The sequence below is a fragment of the Phaseolus vulgaris genome, chromosome 9 (genome assembly GCF_051622355.1).
Source record: "Phaseolus vulgaris cultivar YP4 chromosome 9, ASM5162235v1, whole genome shotgun sequence".
Lineage (NCBI taxonomy): Eukaryota > Viridiplantae > Streptophyta > Magnoliopsida > Fabales > Fabaceae > Phaseolus > Phaseolus vulgaris.
The window spans coordinates 15,459,626-15,479,738 of NC_143506.1; the positions used below are offsets into that span (position 1 = coordinate 15,459,626).

At 29.1% G+C, this 20,113-nt stretch overlaps 2 protein-coding genes across 7 annotated transcripts; one reads left to right on the top strand and one right to left on the bottom strand.

The window, feature by feature from the left end:
- Positions 1-713: 713 nt before the first annotated feature.
- On the bottom strand, positions 714-4,082 carry LOC137821909 (uncharacterized). 4 transcript variants are annotated; one of them, XM_068626705.1, is made up of 10 exons: positions 3,849-4,082; positions 3,646-3,755; positions 3,395-3,528; positions 3,231-3,297; positions 2,683-2,735; positions 1,709-1,763; positions 1,554-1,628; positions 1,347-1,464; positions 1,190-1,236; positions 714-1,085 (listed from the first exon to the last, which is right to left on the bottom strand). In XM_068626705.1, the coding sequence occupies exons 2-10, from the start codon at positions 3,709-3,711 to the stop codon at positions 984-986; spliced, it is 717 nt and encodes a 238-aa protein (XP_068482806.1). In that variant the 5' UTR covers positions 3,712-3,755; positions 3,849-4,082; the 3' UTR covers positions 714-983. The 4 variants fall into 4 exon arrangements, with proteins under 4 accessions (XP_068482806.1, XP_068482809.1, XP_068482808.1 ...); XM_068626708.1 differs by having other exon boundaries at positions 3,642-3,734; positions 3,849-4,054; XM_068626707.1 differs by having other exon boundaries at positions 3,642-3,755; positions 3,849-4,054.
- Positions 4,083-11,426: 7,344 nt separating this feature from the next.
- On the top strand, positions 11,427-17,100 carry LOC137820595 (Nitrilase/cyanide hydratase and apolipoprotein N-acyltransferase family protein). Of its 3 annotated transcripts, none has more exons than XM_068624748.2 (10): positions 11,427-11,802; positions 11,882-11,998; positions 12,175-12,399; positions 12,544-12,637; positions 13,362-13,436; positions 13,881-13,959; positions 14,665-14,680; positions 16,327-16,407; positions 16,531-16,613; positions 16,707-17,100. In XM_068624748.2, the coding sequence occupies exons 1-10, from the start codon at positions 11,566-11,568 to the stop codon at positions 16,783-16,785; spliced, it is 1,086 nt and encodes a 361-aa protein (XP_068480849.1). In that variant the 5' UTR covers positions 11,427-11,565; the 3' UTR covers positions 16,786-17,100. The 3 variants fall into 3 exon arrangements, 2 of the variants coding, with proteins under 2 accessions (XP_068480849.1, XP_090151256.1); XM_090295130.1 differs by having other exon boundaries at positions 11,519-11,802; positions 11,882-12,069; XR_016515491.1 differs by lacking the exon at positions 13,881-13,959 and having other exon boundaries at positions 11,464-11,802.
- The last annotated feature ends 3,013 nt before the right edge of the window (positions 17,101-20,113 follow it).

Below are 20,113 nucleotides of genomic sequence, written 5' to 3' on the forward strand. Positions count from 1 at the left end.
GTGTTAGATTTATGTTCGGTAGTGCTTACTAGATATTTTGTTTATAGATTCTGTGTTAGTTTCAAAATAAACAATGTATTTAAAATAACTATTGTTTATAAAATTGGAATAACTATATTATTATTATAATATTATTATGCTTCATGCATTGAATTCACTTGTATTTCGGATTGTTCGATCTGTAAATTTGTGTATTGTGTTTTCCACTGAATGTTCCGAAATACAAATTTATATTTAGATTATATGTTTTGAACTTTAAAATAATGTGTTTAATGTTCCAGATTGTATAATCCGAGAGGTCTCTTAATTACACAATCTAAACTGAGACTCAAAATGCAAAAACAGAAGGGTAAATTTAGAATATTTAAATTTATGGAGTTGCAGGTTGAAATCTGGAGAGATTGAACATGAATCTCTCCAAAGATGCAAATGAACAAAGAAGCTTTGTCATACTTTTCTTCACTCGGGTGACATCATGAAAAGAACATTAAAAAGTTTATAGGAATCTTCAAATTGAGTGTGCAAAGCAGTTGGTTAATCAAGTCATCAACGGTGAGTTTTGTTAAAGACACACCTCTCTTCTCACATTTGGTAGCATGCACGTTTAATGAAATATCTTTCAAAAGCTACTCAACAAAGTAGCATCTGAGAGTAATACAAAAGCTTTTTTTCATATTCAGATTTTCTTTTGAGTCAAAATCTTAAACAAACGGTTCCTAAAACAAACGACTTAGACTTAATGATAACGGAAAAGACATTCCTTCCATGAGTACATAACACAGAATCAAAAGACTTCCTTGTAGCCTAGTGCCAGCAATTCAATCCCTAATTAGTAAATCTTCAAGAGTCACACAACAAATATCATCAACAAACGTCAATATTTCATCCCCAAAACTGGCAGCCAAAAACATACATTATTTTTCTTTTTGGTGCTACATTCCATTATATTTATAGCTTAAGAAAGAGTCTTAAAGGTACAAAATTTATTCCACATCACCAGATCTACGATACGGCATGTATCTGTGGTCCTTGGCAGCATTCCTTCTCCTCCGTTTCTCAACAAATGCTTCAAGTTTGCCAGATGACTAAAATGATGAATAAATAGATTTAGTAGAAAAGACAATCAACAAGTAGTATAACAGGGTGGGGGTAAGGGTAAACACAAAAAGATGTTCTAAGAGATGTATACCTTGAGATTATTATATTTCTCAAACAGTCTTTGCTTCCGTATTTCAGCTGCAAGGAATGGAAAAGGATGTCAGCATCTATAGTGATGCTTCACTAATTCATTTAATATGTAGTTATCTGTTTGTGAATGAAAAAGAGAGCATGGCAGGAAGGATTACATTTTTTTATATAAAAAGGACGTTTCCCCTCCTTTGCTGCTTCTCTCTCTTTCTTTTTATGCCTAGCCAATATTTGCGTATCAATATTCTTCCTTGAATCAGATTTCATTTGTTTATCCTGAAAAAAACATGTAAATATGACGAGGAAATCAATAAATGTCATAGTTTTGGAGGTAGAAGACAAACTAGTAAAAGTCAACTACGTACAATCCATGATATATGTTCTTCTATTTCACTTATGCGCTTCGGATCTTTATACTTTTTCAATTCCTTCTTCAGAGCCTGGCATAGCGAGATTATATAATCAGAGTTCATAGAATGAGCCCTACAAAAATTTCTACACATATTATCTGGAAGATTACCTGTCTTTCAGCAGGAAGATCGTTTTCATATAAGAAATTATACCTCTTCCTAAACCTGCAAGTCCAAGTACATATATTACAAGAGAAGTTTCCAAATTTAGTTGAAAGCACTGTTTAAAATGAACCAATAACATAAACCTTTTGCATTAAATTGTTCATATAAATAGTATAAATATAGTCCTGTTACCCGTAATCATGAAATAAAATCCATAGAAAGCAAATGCTATGAGCCTGCGACCTAGGCTAGAAACTATCAATTATGTAGTTAAATAAAAATCCCAACCAAAAACTACAGACCTAAAGGACAGACATTGTGAGAAGCACTTCGAGAACTAGACAATCAAACAGATGTTCAATATATCTCCCCCGCATTCCTATAGTAAGGCAAACATCATATCTCACAAACGTTCTTGAATACGGGTGCTGAATCAAATATAGAATTATTAAGATAAGGTCATGGTTCTGACATTTATCAATACTTTGAAACTACTTGGTTATGCACTAAGATACAACATAAGGATCCTTCAACATAGTAGAGGCATAATATGTTTGAAGTAAGGATATCAGAAGTTCCTTAAATATAGAAAGATAATTATTTATGAGAACGAAAAGATTATTACCTACAACAAGGATTATTAAAAACTTGACTACTGTTTAAAATTTCCTGACATAAGAAAGTCATTCATTTGAAATTTACATGTTTCTCTTCACTGCTTTAAACCGTTCTCACTATGTTGACTCCTCCATAAGATCGGAACTAGCATCTTCTTAAGATATTAAGTAGTGACACTTGACTAGACATGCTCTAAAATAGCAAAGGCAACCAGAACTAGCACAACCCAAAAGTAGCATGAAATGATGAAATTGCTTGAAGTTTATAATGATGATTGCAACTAAACAAGTGTACATGATGACAACATTAAAAAGAAAAAGAAAAAGAAGAATAAAGAACACATGTCCTGAGTTGAACATACCCTTCAGGGTCAAGTGTACCACAAAGAGATTCAAATCGTGGATCACGTACAACCTGACATTATTAATAGTATAGAAAGTCAGAATAATATACAGATATATAAAATGAAAAGATCATTAATCATATCAGTTTTCAAATTTAACATAACTTCCACAATTCAACATCATAGCACCAGCATAAACATTTTAAAACTTCTAATAAGCACTAACGTGGCAAGAGGCATTGCAATAACTCACTTAACCCATCTCATATCCAAAGTTTACACACATGACACCCAAAATCTTATATGTGAGAATGTGTGTGCATGTATAAAGCAAACAAGTAAAATACTGCAATTGGTCTTCCTACTCTACATAATCTTGCAAATGGCACTGCAGGGTAGTAGCCTAGTAGATCAAAAATATTAAAAGGATATGCAAGCTTCTACCAGGCCTCAGAATTTGAGGAGTTAAAATTACAACTCAACAAATTAATGAAAGGCAGCAACATAAATTTAAAGAAAAAAATTAATAGAAAGTTACACTCTTTACCAGGAACAAATAAACCTACCTTCTTTGGAGCTTGGATGGCCTCTCTAAAAGCAGAAACTGGCTTCTTGCTACTGGCCTCCATAGGCCTAGTAAAACATTAAAAATTTATTTGCATGAGGTTTCATGGACAAAAGAATCAAAATTAAAAAGAAAAACTCTATTAAACTGTTACAATTACAATACCTATTCTTGTTAGCCCTTTTTAACTTTTTGTCTTCTTTGGGTTTCTGGAAAAAAGCATGTGCCCCATTCGATCGTGCTTTCTGCAGCTCCTCAAACGTTACATCAGCTAACTCCTTCTCTATCTCCTCCTCCTCCTAGAATAATCAAAAGCAATCACACTTCACACTCACTATAAACTTGATTTTTAAGAATCCAAAAAAAAAAAAACACAACAAATATTATAACTTTATGAAACTTTTCAAGTTACCCACAACATCTTCTGAGGAACTGTCGAGAATAGAGTCTTCTGTCGCGAGTTCCTCATACTGCGTTTCCATGGATTTTGGCTCCTTGCTTTTCCCTTTTGACCAGTAAACGAAATCTGTTATGTCCCCAAGAAGAAAAGGAAAAGGTATCAAATTTACGTGAAAAAATGTTGAATTTGAAAATGATAAATTGATTGTTGGAGAAGTACTTGAGTCAAATGTTTGGGAGCAATTTCGCAGAGACGGTAAAAGGGTTCAGATTTCGCGACGAATTTGAAGGACTGCGATATTTGCTGGCGAAAACGTAAGGGAACCTAAGACATCAGATCAAACGACAACGGTTGGTTTGTGACGATGAAAAAGTGAAGACAATTACTTCTGCACCCCAGTCTTCCTACCTGCACCTCCTTCTTGCAGTCTGAACGGGTTCCAAATTTTGTTTTATATTTCAATCACAATTTACAAAATCTGCACAATTTATAAAACCAGATTTTCTTGACATTTGTATTTTTAATTTGGACTCTTTTACTTCTTCCACTTTTATATCTTTTATCTCTGCTAAATTCAGTATATTTCAATGGTGACTTTTGGATTATTTATTCTAAAGAAATTTAATAAGTTTTATTCAAATATATGAGATATTTTATAAAATACAGTTTTAAAATTAACTATAATTAATAATTAAGACCAATAAAAGTCACTAAAATAATTCAAAAAACTATATACAACAAATCCTCCTAATCATGCAAGAAATATTGTAAAAATTGCGTTTGTAATTCCAAAATATGCAGCTGACACATAGAAGATAAATCTGCAATTTTAAATTATAGTTCTTAATTCTCTTATAAAAATCCTATTATAATGCTTAATATATATGTCTATTTAGTTACCTTTGAGAAGAATTTTGTATAAAAAAGAATTGAAATAAAGATATAAGATTAATATTAATTTTAAAATAAAGATAAAAGATAATGGAGATTAATCTATACTTGTATAAATAGGATTTCTTTTTTATTTTATTTTATTTCAATTTTATCTTTATACCTATATTTTATTTTATTATTTTTACCTATATTTTATTTTATTATTTAAAAATATAAAGAGAATTTCTTTATGAACCGTCATTTTATTTTATTTTTGTTTTATCTTTATACTTATATTTTATTTTATTATTTTAAAAACATATGAGAGAATATATTTGTCTTGTGACTTTTTTATTTTTAAAAAATAAATTTTAAATTTTAAATTTTAAATTATGAATTATGGAGTAATGGTAAACATAATTCGAAATTGCAATTAGGGAATCATGAGTTATTCAATCAAAAAAAATTTCTTTCAACCCCATTTTTTTCTCTTTCTCCTTACGTCATTCAAGAATCTCTCTCGAAACGTCATTATATGCACATTCTCTTCTTCACTCTACCCAACTTCTTTGTTACACTTTTTATGATTATATATTATTTATCATTATATTTATTTGTCTCTCATTTCTCCTCTCTTTTCTCCACAAATTTGTTATTTTCTTTGCAAAACTTGTTCTTTTGTATCTTCACGCACTTTTTTTTCCTCTCTTTTTCATTCTCTCTAGGTGTATTTTCATGTCAATATTATGCGAATACACACAAGAATATTTTGTGTAATTTTTTTGTTTTTGATCTAGAATGCATGTGATGAGTGACGGAGAGCGTTAGAGGAAGACTCTAACCAAAATAGAAAAGGGAGAATTGTTCTACCTTTTTCTCCCTACAAAGATTACTAACAAAACCAATTCATCGTGTTTTTTGATGTTGATGAAAGTGGTAAAGTGGTAGCACTTTTCATCACTCAATAGAGCAAGTGTAACACAAATATACGAGTAATTTTAGCATATACATAAATGTATATTTATTTTTCAATTATACTTTTATATATACATGAGTAAGTAATATTATTTTAGTGAGGTGTCAATAGCTATTTTTATAAAATATTGTTGGAGGAAGAACTTTGAAAAAACACACCATCTAAATGGGTTGATAAAATATGAACAGAAATTTATAAAATAATAAATTAGCTTAATTTTCATAATTAAATATTTTTTAATCTATATATTATTTTATATATAAAGGGGATTCCCCTCTTGAACTTCTCTAATTTTTTTTTTCTATTTTATCCTTATATCAATATTTGATTTTATTTCATTATTATGAATATTGCGTTATTTCCTCTTTTTTCAAAAAAATATAAATTTTCAATTTGTTTTAAAAAAATTTAAATTTTAAATTTTTCAAATTTTCAAACTATAAGACATTTTTGAAACACTTCAAAATTTTCAAAAATTTTAAATTTTTAAATTTTCAAAGTTTTTAAATTTTAAATTTTTCAAAATTTCAAACCCTAAAGCCTTTTCGAAACACTTCAAAATTTTAAATTTTAAATTTTCAAATTTTAAATTTGAAATTTTTTAAAATTTCAAAGTATTTGCTTCTTTAAGTTCCTTCAAATTTTTTTCCTAATTTATTCTTATATCAATATTTGATTTGATTTTATTATTATGGACATTGCGTCATTTCTTATTTTTTCAAAATTTTAAATTTTCAAATCTTTTAAATTTGAAATTTTCAAATTTTTTAAATTTTAAATTTTCAAACCGTAAATCCTTTTCTTTAAATTTTCAAAATTTACAAATTTTAAAAATTTTTAATTTTAAACTTTTCAAATTTTCAAACCTTAAAGTCTTTTCGAAACACTTCAAATTTTGAAATTTTAAAATTTCAAAATTTTGAATTTTTAGAAATTTTAAATTTAGAACTAAACTGAAGGCTTTATAAACCCATCAAACCTTTTTTTCGTTTTCTATTTTCATATTTTCATTTGACATACCATAATTTTCCACAGTTTGAATAAGCGAGGGAACAATTTTCCATTTGATATAAAGAGCAATTTTCTATTTGATATACAGTTAGTTTTCCATTTGATATAATGAGAAATTTTCTATTTGATTTACTTATGAGTTTTTCATTTGATTTCGTCATTTCTTACTATTTTAGTTAGTTTAATCAAAGAACTTACGATCGTATTGGCACATGCTCTTTTTTTTCTGTTGATGTTCGTGTTGTTCCTTTTATCTTTCTTTTGATTTTTATCTTTTGTTGAGTAAAAATTAGTATTGTCCTTTTTGTTGTTGATTGGTTGTGGATGTTCAGGGTTTTCTGCATTGGCTTTGGATTGTTGATTGGAAAATCTCTAGAAGCTTTGGTGTTTGCGGTATGTTATGGGAACATCTTTCCAATGTTGCCTTTTTTTTTCATGGAACAAAAGAAGTTGACAATTTATTGGTTTTGGTTTTGTTTCAGTTTTGTTTCAGAGTATGCAATATACCAATGTAAGTTATTGGGAAGAAGAATTTTTTGAAGACCTTATTGAGCATCATAAGAGGAGGTTTGTTTTCTGATAATTAGTTTAACATTTCTTCCATTTAAAAATGAAAAAAAAATATCTCCTATGATAAAAAACAATGAGTGATAATTTCCCACTGCAGAGACTACTTGAAGATTGTGACTTTAACAACTACTTTTCTTTTATTCTCACTATTATAACATTTTGAAAAAAAAAATCTTTTATAAATCTTGGCTCTTCCCTAAACCATCATATATGTGAAGTTGAAATGGAATAATAATTGATGAGGATGATAGCAATGGATGTGAAAAACTAGGTGTGAAGAATCATTGAACTTATTTATAACTAGAAACACATACTCAAACCAATCTATGTCCAACTGTTTTAGGTTTGTAAGCCAATTTTTTGTGTCTTTTTAGTTTTCTCATAAAAAATTGAACTACATTTCGAATTTTCAGAACAAAAATACTAAATGTGTTTATTTTAAAATGAGAATATCAAAATTATAGATTCAACAAAATAGAGGATGAAAGTTATATATTTTAAAATATGATGTTAATTTTCATGTACATTGTAATTTTTACATTAGCAATTAATTACAATTTTATCTCAAATAACTTTTAAAAAAATTAAAAATGATTATAATATTGAATACATAATAGAGGACAAAATATATATATATATATATATATATATATATTAAAATATTAAATATATAATAACAATAAAATACTGAAATAATAATAATAATAATAAAATACAGATATATATTAAAATTTTAAATTTATAAAATAAAGGAATACTTTATGTTTTTAAATAACATTTTTCACTTTTTAAAATTTTAAATTATTACTTATTCTTTTAAAATGGGTGATTATTTTAGTCTTTGTATTTTCTTTTAAATTCCCATTTGTTCAAAATCTATAAACATTGATTAATTGTTGGATCCGAAAAAGGAGAAATAAAATAAATATGTAAAATAAAAGAGTAAAGTGAAACTGTTTAAAGTTAGAATAAAAAAAATGAAAAAAAAATATTTGTAATGAATATTTTCATTTATTTTTATTTTCATGAAATTACTTTAACTATTAAGTTTATTATAATAAAAAAATATGTTAACATTAATTACAAAACTAATTATGGTTTAAATATTTTATTAATGACATAATAAAATATAATGCATTAAACATGTTAAAAAATGAAACATAAAACAACAAAAAGTACAGGTCTCCCATTTGTGCTTATTAGGAAACAATTTCCTGTAAAATTAAATTTTATCATTACTATAAATAAATCACAAGGGCAAACTATACCTAATGTTGGAATTTACTTTCCATGATAGGTTTTTAATTATAGTCAATTATATGTTGTTTTATCAATAGGTGTTTCTCAAGCTTTAACAAGAATTCTTTTTAAAAAAGAACACTTTGAAGGAGAAGATGAAAATTTTACTAAAATTGTTGTTATCTCAAAAATCAGGTATTGTTAATTTTATTTATGTTTATAATGATAAATCTATGTGAATACTCTACTTACACTATTTGTTATTATATATTAAAGGTAACATAATATATAAAGAATTCTTACCATTGAATGAAGACATCAACACAAAATATTCACACAATTATCTACACAAAGAGACAATATATGTATATTGCATATGTATATTTGTGTGTGTTAGGGTTTAGAGTTTAGTCCGATAATAGTGTTATATATTGAATGATTGAAGAGCATCATGAAAGCATTCATTTGGAATCATTATGTTAATTTCAGCCCTTCATTTTGCATATAATATATCTTCTACTCTTCTATGATCTCTCCCTTCCTATTAATAATTATTGTTTATTTTGTTACCTCATGCCTGTTCCATATATTATGTCTAATAAATTCTTATTCATCCCATTTATATTTTGTATAGATTATAATTTTTAAGTCTAATAAATATAGTCATATCTTTCAGCAATCGTAGCTATTTTTATTTTAATTTTTAAAAGTCAGAAATTAATTATATATATATATTAAAACTTAAATCGTTTTAATATATATATTTAATCTCAGAAATTAAAACATTGTAAATTTGTACTAAAATATTCTACAACTCCTAAGAGGATAAAATTTATTTTGCTTCCTGATTTCCTCTTCGAATATACTAAGTTTCAAATTCTGATTATACTTTATTTTATATTTTTTTTTGTGTTTTTCATGGTCACAATCACGAACCCTCTCCACCACTTATATATACACTATGTAAGGTGATCCTTCAAAGACTTTTACCAATTGGAATGTGTGAGTGGAAAGATTATATTAATTTTATTTTAATAAAAATAAATTTTGTTTATATTTTACACTATGAAAGGTTGGACCACTTCTAGTATGTGGTATGTCAAAGATTTTATAAAAGAAATACAAAGGGAAGAAGAAGACGTTCCAACTTTATCTTTTATTTTTTATATTTAAGATGCCTTTTTATTTCTTCACTTTTTGGTGAATTTGGTTGGTGGATTGAAGTTGTATGAAGATTTATTTGATAGTACTAAAGTTTCAAACCTTGTTTCATTGGTCAATGATCTTAGAATTTATAGGAAAAAAGACAATTACAAAGTAAACCGTAACAATTAAGTACATTTATCTTGTAATTGTCCTTTTTTTCTAGAAATCCTTAGATCATTGACCAATGAAACAAGGTTTGAAACTTCAGTACTATCAAATAAATCTTCATATAACTTCAATCCATCAGCTAAATTCACCTAAAAGTAAAAAAAATAAAAAAAACATCTTAAATATAGAAAATAAAAGATAAACCTGAAGCCTCTTTTTCTTCTCTCTGCCTTCATTTTATAAAATCTTTCACACTACCACATACACGTGTAAAATATAAACAAAATTTATTTTTATTAAAATAACATCCACACACACAAAAATAAAATAAAAGTATAATCAGAAATGGAAACTTAGTATATTCGAAGATGAAATCAGAAAGCATAATAAATTTTGTCCTTTTAGGAGTTGTAGAATATTTTAGTACAAATTTATAATGTTTTAGTACGTAATTTCTGGGATTAAAATAAATAAATAAATAAATATATAATTATTGAATTACAAATTAAAAGTAATCTTATTGAAATGATTTAAGTTTTAATATATTTATTTTTTCACTTAACATTAATTTTTGACTTTTAAAAAATAAAATAAAAAGAGTTTTCAAAAGAGCAAGAGTGTTGTTCAAGCTTTGTTGTGGTGACAAGATCTAATCACAGGGTTCCCTGTATTGTGCTGATTCAGGTGTTTTCTATTCTTGTGTAGATTCTTGTAAATTGTACTTCTTTTCTATACTGTGTGTGTTTGAAATTTTATAAAGACGGAGGTTGTTCTGCCTTGAGGTGTGAAGTTTTGTAAAGGGGGTGAGTAGGCTTTGTGAGATTCAAAGTCACCTCTTTGTGGTGTGTGTTGTAATCTGTGCTGATTACTAGTGAAACTCAAAGGATTGTTTGAGAACTAGATGTAGCTCGAGGATTGAGGGAACCAGTATAAACCTATTGTGTAAATCTCTCTTTCTCTCAGACTCTCTATAACTTCTATAACTGTTTGATTTTAGTGGGGATGTCTTTTCTAATTATCATTATTATGTTCTTCATTTTTACATAATTTCAAAATTACAAACAAATTAACATGTTTTTATTTCTTTCCGGATCAAATGTAATAACTTTATATTATATATTTCGACAACTAATTAATATTTCTGCTATGTTCTAAATATCTATTTTCTTTTTAAAATATATTCATTTTGTTATTGATAATAATGGAAATCATTATTAAAAATAATTTTAATATATATATATAACATAACATAATTTAAAGAATCATAAATAATATTAAAATTATGTAAATAAATTAACTTAAGTAAAGAAATTAAATTAATAAAATGTTAAATAATAAAATTATACTTAAATTTTAAATTATAATTCATTATTTCTTTCAATCTTACATTTCTTTTTGTTTTATTTATAAATGAAATTTGTTGGAGATCCCAGACTAGATATTAGAGTCTTTCATTATATATAAGTGGGTGCAATCCTCACCTCATTGAGCCGGTTTTATGAGGTTGAATTAGGCTTAAAATCCACTTTGTAATATACATGCATTTAAAAAAAGACTTTCGGATTATCTAATTTAGAAACTAATTATACATAAAAAAAATCAGATTATATAATTCAGAAGTTAATTATAAATTTTAAAAAAACTTTGTAGTCCAAAAAATTAGAGAAAAATATTTTTGGAAATAAAAAAATTTATGAAGCTTAGAGAAGAACATGGAAGTGGGCGAAGAAACAGTCTCCATTTTATTATACGAGTGTTGTCTTTTTTTTTCTTTTAAGGAGATAATTGTTCTGTGAATTTTCTTTAATTTCTGTATTTCTAAAGAGTTTTTCACTTTTTACTATACACAACAATAATAATAAAACATACCAGTTGAATTAATTGGTAAATTCCGTCTCCCACATCCGATGTGCTGACCTGAAATCTGAAGGGTTTGGATTTTCAGAATCAGAAATGAAAGCATTCGCAATTTCACCATCACTGCTTAACTTCAAATCTTTCACTTTCCACCACTCTTACTCTTCCAATCCCTTTTTTCCCCTCTCTTCCGTTCTCCCCTCTCTCTCCCCCTCCCGTCTCCTCCACCGCCCAATCCCCCGCCACTCTCCGATCATGGCCGCCGCTTCATTCAACTCCGAAAGCGCCCGTGCCCCACCCGCCATTCCCATGCCCTCTCCCCCTCTGTCCAAGGCAAGTTCTCTTTCTCTCTCTCTCTCTCTCCCTCTCTTCGTTCCCGCTCGCTCACGGCACGCGCTTTGTTATCTTTCAGTTCAAAATTGGCCTCTGTCAACTCTCCGTTACTCCCGACAAAGGCAGGAACATCGCGCACGCGCGGACCGCCATTCAGGACGCTGCATCCAAGGGCGCTCAGCTTGTGCTTTTGCCTGTCAGTTCCTTTTCCTTTTCCCCTCTTTTTACTTCTTCTGATGAACATGATCCGCGTTTTACTCTATTAAGGTTTGCACAACTTTGATAAACTTTCACGTGTTCTTGAACAAGCTTTGGGATTGAGTTAGGTTTTACGTCCCAATTCTAAGAATGAGTGCGACTGTGTTTTGTCAGGAAATTTGGAATAGTCCTTATTCCAATGACAGTTTCCCTGTCTACGCTGAGGATATTGACGCCGGTGCCGATGCTTCTCCTTCAACCGCCATGCTCTCTGAACTATCTCGTCTCTTGAAAATCACCATCGTCGGTGGTTCCATTCCAGAACGTTCTGGAGGTCGCTTGTACAACACTTGTTGCGTTTTCGGCACTGATGGAAAGCTGCTCGCCAAGCACCGCAAGGTACCGCTCCTCCGAATAATACTTCGTTATCTTGGAAATTTAATTTTGTAATTGGATGGAATTTTGGGAGGTGAATAATGCGTGAATTGTTTTTAGAATGTGCTTTGTTGTTGTGTAATTTCTGACATACTGCCTATCCTGCAGATACATCTCTTTGATATTGACATCCCTGGGAAGATTACCTTTATCGAGTCAAAAACTCTTACTGCTGGGGAGACACCAACGATTGTTGACACAGGTCTAATATGTTCTCTCATCACACATTCTAACTCATGTTCTATTTCAGTACTGATGCGGTTTTATATTTTGGTACTATTATGTTTACTGTCATGTAAGAGAAATGTATATTTAAAATTTAAAGTAGCTGGTAATGATAATATAGGCAGGCCGCAGAACAAAGGAAATGAAAGTCATTATGGTTGTTGACTTGGATAAACCCCTAAAGTTATTATGGTTAACTTGGATGAAGTAAATGTAGTTTTATACTTTGGTATTATGTTTACTTGTCCATGACATCTTGAACTTACATGCTACTCTACCATATCTTATGCACAATCAGCCATTGTATGTCTGTATCGAGGAATTTTGTGAATTATATCACTTGTTCAGACTAAATGTTTTTACGTATTTGTGGCTTCTCGAATGTGAGTATAGTGTCTGTGTGATATGAAAGAGGAAGCTGTTATATAGAATTCTGAAGGTTAGTTCAAAAGGAGAGGATAATGTGTAGGTGTGCTTTTAACTAGTTATGTTTGTGGTGTAGTTTTAACCTAATGATACTAGATAGAAGAAAGCACCCTGTAAAAGCTTCTCATCCAATCCTTATTTATAGAACAGAACACGTATTTTGACTACCATGTCAAGGAGTGATTTAATATTTTTTGCGCTATCAGACTATTTTTTTCTTGCAGTAAAAATTTCTATGTTTGAGTAAACAAATTGATGTGAGTTGATTCATGCAGAGGTTGGACGCATTGGCATAGGCATCTGTTATGACATTCGGTTTCCAGAACTAGCAATGATATATGCTGCAAGAGGTTTGTCTTTTCCATATTTAATATATTTGGAAACAATTAATCTCTCTCTAGTTTTGATTGGTTGCCTATGATTTAAGTTCTCCAAATTGTCTTTATCCATGCCTCCTAAGTGTCATGCTATTAGCATCATATAGTACCAATTTTGATTTTTTTGGGATGGATAGGAGAGATTGGTTCACATGCATTAGGCAACACTGCCTGTGTATTTCTTATTTCAGGGATATACTAAAAGAAATTTCAAATCCATAGTTCTTGGTATGACATTTCATTTCCTTTATTAGGTTATCTGTCTATTATTCCTCTTTTTTTGTATACACTTTCAAGGATCAATTGAGATTAATTATCAAGTTGTGTTGATTTGAAAACAGATAAACACAACTATTTTATTATTTTCTTGTTCTAAGATTTGGCAAACTTATAGTATCAGTTAGCTTTTGACTTCAGGTGCTCACTTACTCTGCTATCCCGGGGCATTTAACATGACAACTGGACCATTACATTGGGAGTTATTACAGAGGGCAAGGTAGTAAATGGATACAACTAAGTGAAACATTTAGCTACCTGGAACACTTGTTTTAGTTGTGTTTCAGTTAAAATTTATAACCCTATCTAGTCTTGTAAATTTCCCTTAATTTGTTCTTGTCTCCTAATATATGATAATATTTTAAATTAATACCTTTTGATTTTTATTCATTTTTAGTCGTTGAAAATTATAAAACCACATGCTTTTTTTTGTCTCAAGTGAGGAATTAAAACCACACTCTTTTTTGTTAAATTTAGGACTAATCATAAATTAAATTTAACTAGGGACTAAATTGAAAAACGCCAACTTTCAAATGTAGAAAACATACTGAAGCCAATAACGTGTTACTGTCTGTAAACAAACTCAATAAACTTGAAACTTAACTGGGTTTTTTAACTAATTACATTACATCCACTAAAATGGACGATTGTTTTCTGAACCATATTTATAATTTGTTATAGGCGTTTGTAGACAAATATAATATTGTTTGTAGAAAACAAGAAACTGCTGATCATAATTGAAGTTAAAATATATATTTGGGTTACCTTTCTCGGTGTTCCACTTTCATTTTTTTCTTTTGACTCTTCCTTATCTTTGGCATAGAAAACCATTTTTTATTTTAAGTTTTATAAAATATTCATGATTAAGCAGTAATGACTAATTAAAATTCCATTGCTAATCTATGCTTTGTTTCTTCTCTTGCAGGGCTACAGATAATCAGGTAATGCTCCCTTATTTTTTCGAACTTATGTAGGGTTTTAATGTATGAATACTAATATTTTATTTTAAAAGTATATGAAATCCGAAATAATCTAGTTGTTTTCATTTATGTATTTAGTTTAGCTCTTGATGGATCAACCGAACATTATGCTTGAAAAAGTAGCTTTAAATTGGGAGAAGTATGCATTGTAAATAAGAAATTAAACTCCCCAACTCCACAATTTGTTGTAAATGTGATAAATTGAAATCTTATGCTACCTTCTATGAAGCACTGACCCCAACACCAGACATAATTGACATGGACACCGGTACACAACTTTCCAAAATATAGGACACCTCAACACTGCTAATATGTACACATACACACACGCGTGTAAACTCAACGTGACAAAAAAACTCAATTGTTTTCTTTTAATTTCTTTTTCATCTTTTTATTATCGCAGTGCCCAGTTCAGCTAAAACTAGGTGTCGGGTTAAATTTTTTTACTCATGTTCAAGTCGTGTGGAAGAGATGTTCAAGATGTGGCAACTAGGTGTAGGAGCCGAATAAGATCTTTTAACTGTGACACTGAAAAGTGTCAGACACGTGCCAGAGGCGTGTCTGACAAGTATGTTGTCCAAAAAAGTGTTGAACGTGATGACATGACATGCTATTCTACGGTGGTGTCAGTGCTTACTAAGCGACCTGTTTCTGTGTTGTTTCCCTTGTTCAACAAGGTGGTGTCTCAACAATATATTTGCGTATTTCTAAAGTCTAAAGTCCAAATATGTAGATTAATATCCACTGACGAGCAATGTATTTTTAGGAAAGCTCCACAATTCCTACACATCTCAGTATTTTACATCCACAGATGAGCAGTGGATTTTTGGAAGACAACACTACACATCTCAGTATTTTACAGTTGAACTTGAATCGCTGGGATTGTGTTAGTAAACTACCTATGAAGAAGGTTTATAGCAGGAAAAGGAAGTGTGGTTACAAACAGAATTTTAGAGTCATGAGGATTTATTAATGGACCATGGTACTTTAACCCCTAATAAAAAAATTACACTTACTTTAAATCCACTATTTTACCTTTCATCCTATAAAAAGTTCATTTTTTTAATTATCATGTGATCCCCAAAATAGGTTGTCTAGTGGTTGGTGGGTATCAAATGACTATTTTTCTTTATTAATAGCATTAGCCTTGTAATGGGCAAATAACTGTATACAGGGAGGGAGTACATAGGGAAAGATAAAGTTAGTAACTGTCCAGTAGACAGTATATTTATTAGGAGACTGGAATAAATAGGAAAAAGGGAGAGTTAGTCCTTTTACTGATATTTGAAATTTTGAATCAGAATTATAGTGGGACAGTCATGGTCTATTAAGTGTCCCATTTATATTTTTTTCCGGTAATTTTTCATATTCATTTCAGTTTGTGTGTATCCACTACAGAGCTACATAGTGAGGATTGATTTCAATAAATTTTCCTTTTTTTGCTTATTATTTCTGATCCTCTTCTATTAGATTTATGCAGTTGATTGTGATTAAAGCAGGGTATAGTTAGGGGTTTATATGTGTCCTGACCATAATAGTCATTGTTTGAATTGTAAATTTTAAGGAGATTAATTGATGCTTAACTTTAAGAAAATCTTTACTGACAGTTATATGTGGCTACCTGTTCGCCTGCCCGAGATACAGGATCTGGTTATGTAGCCTGGGGTCACTCTACTCTTGTTGGACCAGTAAGTAGAGCCATTTAATGTTCTGATTTGTCAGTATTATATTTTCTGAGTTTCTAATAGCAAATAGAAAAGGGAAAATATCTTTAATTCTGTACTTACTGTGGAATAAATAAAATATGGCAGTTTGGAGAAGTTCTGGCTACTACAGAGCACGAGGAGGCTACCATCATTGCAGAAATTGATTATTCGATATTGGAGCAAAGAAGGTTTTCTTTTATTCACACTAAAATTCTACGCATGTATAGCTTTTAATTACCTGTCATAATATTCATACGAATTGTTTTCATTAAATTATTCAGGACAAATCTCCCTGTAACTAAGCAAAGACGAGGGGATCTTTACCAGTTGGTGGATTTTCAGAGGCTGAATTCCCAGTGAATGAAAGCAGGTCTATTGTAATTTAGACATCTGGATTACCTTGTATGAGGCATTGGCTTGCTGATATGGAATCCGAACATGAAGGGAAGAAAGAAATAAAGGAATTTGTGCATTCTCCAATAACTTTTGTTGTTAATGCTATATCATTTCTTCTAATATCTCTCAATTACGGGCTCACACGTTAGTTTTTGTGATGTCTGTATGATAATAAGTATCTCCAGATTGATATCAGTGTAATCTAGATCAGGTTGTGGGATTGGTTATAGCCGTTGCCCAATTCACAAATCAATGGATTATTTAAGTTTCTAAGAAAAATTCTGTGAAGTGCCTCTTCCTTTTTAGTAGAACACGAACCAGTTGTTGTCGTTATAGAAAGTCCTTCATCTGACATATCGGAGTTCTTACTAGGCATCTTCTTTTTCGTAAACCTTGTAGTTAGTATTTTCAAATTTATTCAATTCTGATGTTAATGGAGAATATTTGAATACTATTTTCCGTTTTAAATTATTAGAATATAATTAATTTTAAAATTTATGCAATTGTAGTATTTTATTATTATGTAATATTGAAGAAAAAATGTATTTTTATATTGAATTTGTGATAATGTCATTTTTTAAATTAGTTATTTAATATTCAAGCGTTTCATAATTCCATTTTTTCTGAAAGAAATTATTTAATGAATATTCAAGCGGGGATATGGGTATATTGAAACCAGTACAATTTCTTTTTCTTCGATTATTAATATGATATACAAGTTTTTTTCTTTATTTTCTATTATGTAGAAAATATATTGTACCACTTATTGCAACCTTGTAACAAATCTAAATTTATTGTCTGCAGTCGTGTATCTTTTTAAATCCTGGTATCTTTCTAACATAAATCTCATAGTTTTGATAGTTTTAGCTTGGAAGTTATATCCTTCTATAATCACACAATTTTAAAGTTATTCCCTCCATCCTATTTACTGCTATGAACTAGGGTATACTCTATTCTTTTAATATTTTCTTATATCTCACAATGTGTATGGACAGCAGTGAAGGTACAAATTTTATGAAATAGTACTTTTTTAAAAAACTTAATTCTAAATTCGTCATGTAAACATAAATTGAACTTTTGACAATTTAATTAAAATTTTGACATTGATTTTTATTCAATAAACTGACGATTAAGTAATTTAAATATAATAAGGTAATTATTGTTTTAAAATAATAAAAATTCAACAGGATTAATGATTTTATTTCAATTTATTTTTATATCTTTAATTGAGAGTAGCTGTGAGTTTGGTGATAACAAGAGTAGTATTGATGGTGATATATATGAGGTCTTTGTTTAAAGGGTGTGTTATGGTTCATGTCTTGAATCAACTAAACATGAAGGTAATGGACTAATGGTGTTTGCAGTTAGGTACTGTTATTATTATTTAAATGTGATTAAATTTGGGTTGTATTAAATTTCAAATTTAAATTCCACAGTCGATATTTTTTTTAATTGTTTTAAGTTTCCCGATTTAATTACTCCGTTTTTTATTCTGATTTCCATTTAATTACTTTCTAATTTTTAAAAGTTACACAGTTTTGCAAATTTTGCTCCCCAAAAATACCTTTTACTAATTTTGACCTTCAATTTTAAAAATATGGAAAGTTTTGTTTCCACATAGAAATTGTCACAATAAAGATAATTATGTGACGGTTTAATTAAACTGCTACTTGTAAGAAAATCGTCACCATTAAAATAATTGTATAGTTTAATAAAAAATATGATTAAACTACTTATTTTTTATACATCTCTGGGTTTTGGGAGAGTTGATACGCGCAATTTGGCATAAGAAGAATTAATCTACATTGGTTGAATTTTATGAAAAATTACCAATAGATTGTTTATTAACTTAAGTTATATGAAAAAACATATTATTTATTTTATTTAAATGGTGGTGTTAATTATATGATTTATTTGAAAATAATAGAAGAATTTAAGAAAGTATTGGCCTGTTAAAAAGGCAGATAGTTAGAGTAGAGGCATGCTAACGATCATTAAAAGACCAATTTTGCAGACTCTTCTTCCTCTTTAAAGATCCCTCATTCCCTACCATTAAAGCCTCTCTGTTTTTCTTTTTACCTTTTTTTTTCTGTCATTTCCATTTTCTTTAGCTGCACCACCTTTCATCCTTCGTTTTCAAATTCAAAGAGCCACCAAGTTAATTTCATTATTTCAAACACACTAACATAAGAGCAAATCAATACTATAATTATTATATGAGATCATTTTTCATCTTTTCAAAACCTCTGAATTCGGCGTAAAACAAATTGACGGATACGTAGGTTATACAATTTCACAATTTGTATTTGTCATAATAAAGTATTTTTACTATATATAGCGTTAGAAAGAAATGATAATTATAATTGTTTTTATCAATAATAAAAACTAAATAAATGTAATTCATTTCAAGAGTAATCCAACCCTTATACAAAATAAAAGATCCAAGACACTTATCTTAAATCTCACGCCGTCAAAAGTCTAGAATTACAAAACATCTCTGACTTAGCTGAAAGAAACACTCTTAAAAACAAGTACCTAAACTAAAAAATACATAAAAAAAACCATGGTCATACATATCCACTAAAAAAAAGGAGAACAAACATTCAATATCAAACATTCACTTAAACAAAAGTAACCATTTTTAAACAATGGAGGGTCCATAATCTCCAAAGGAAGGCATTAATCGAGTGTGGATTCTTTAGATATTCTGATATGCAAATTTTAATTGGTAAATCGTTTTTGTGATGGTAAAATCAGAAACAAAATCTCAATAACATCATTTTCCAATAACACTTTCCATATTATTCTCCTTTTGCTTCCATGATATCCCAAAATCAACCGATTGGGGTAATTCGCTTATGCTAATCCTGTGTTAGTCATCATGATTGACAAACACTTTTAATACATCATATTAAATATTTTAGAATCCGATAAATGTTTTCATTGTTAAAATTTTATTAATTTTTAGCTGTCAAGAAATAAATATATTTTTGTAATCAATATTGTAAGTTAAGAAACTTATTGATGAATATTAAACTTGATTATTCATAATTATAATTAATCTACGGTATATACCAACCATAAGAAACAAACTTGATGCATATCCATCCCTTCTGGACTATAGTCCAAAATAGAAGTATATACAACAAAGGCCATAATTTATTGACAGCATTGAATAGTTAATTAATTTTATAATTTTATAATTATGTGATGCTGAAGAAGTTTGATTTTATAGGCTTAATTCTGAGAAGGGTGTCTGAATGAAGTTCCTAAATAGTTCCCTTAATTGACT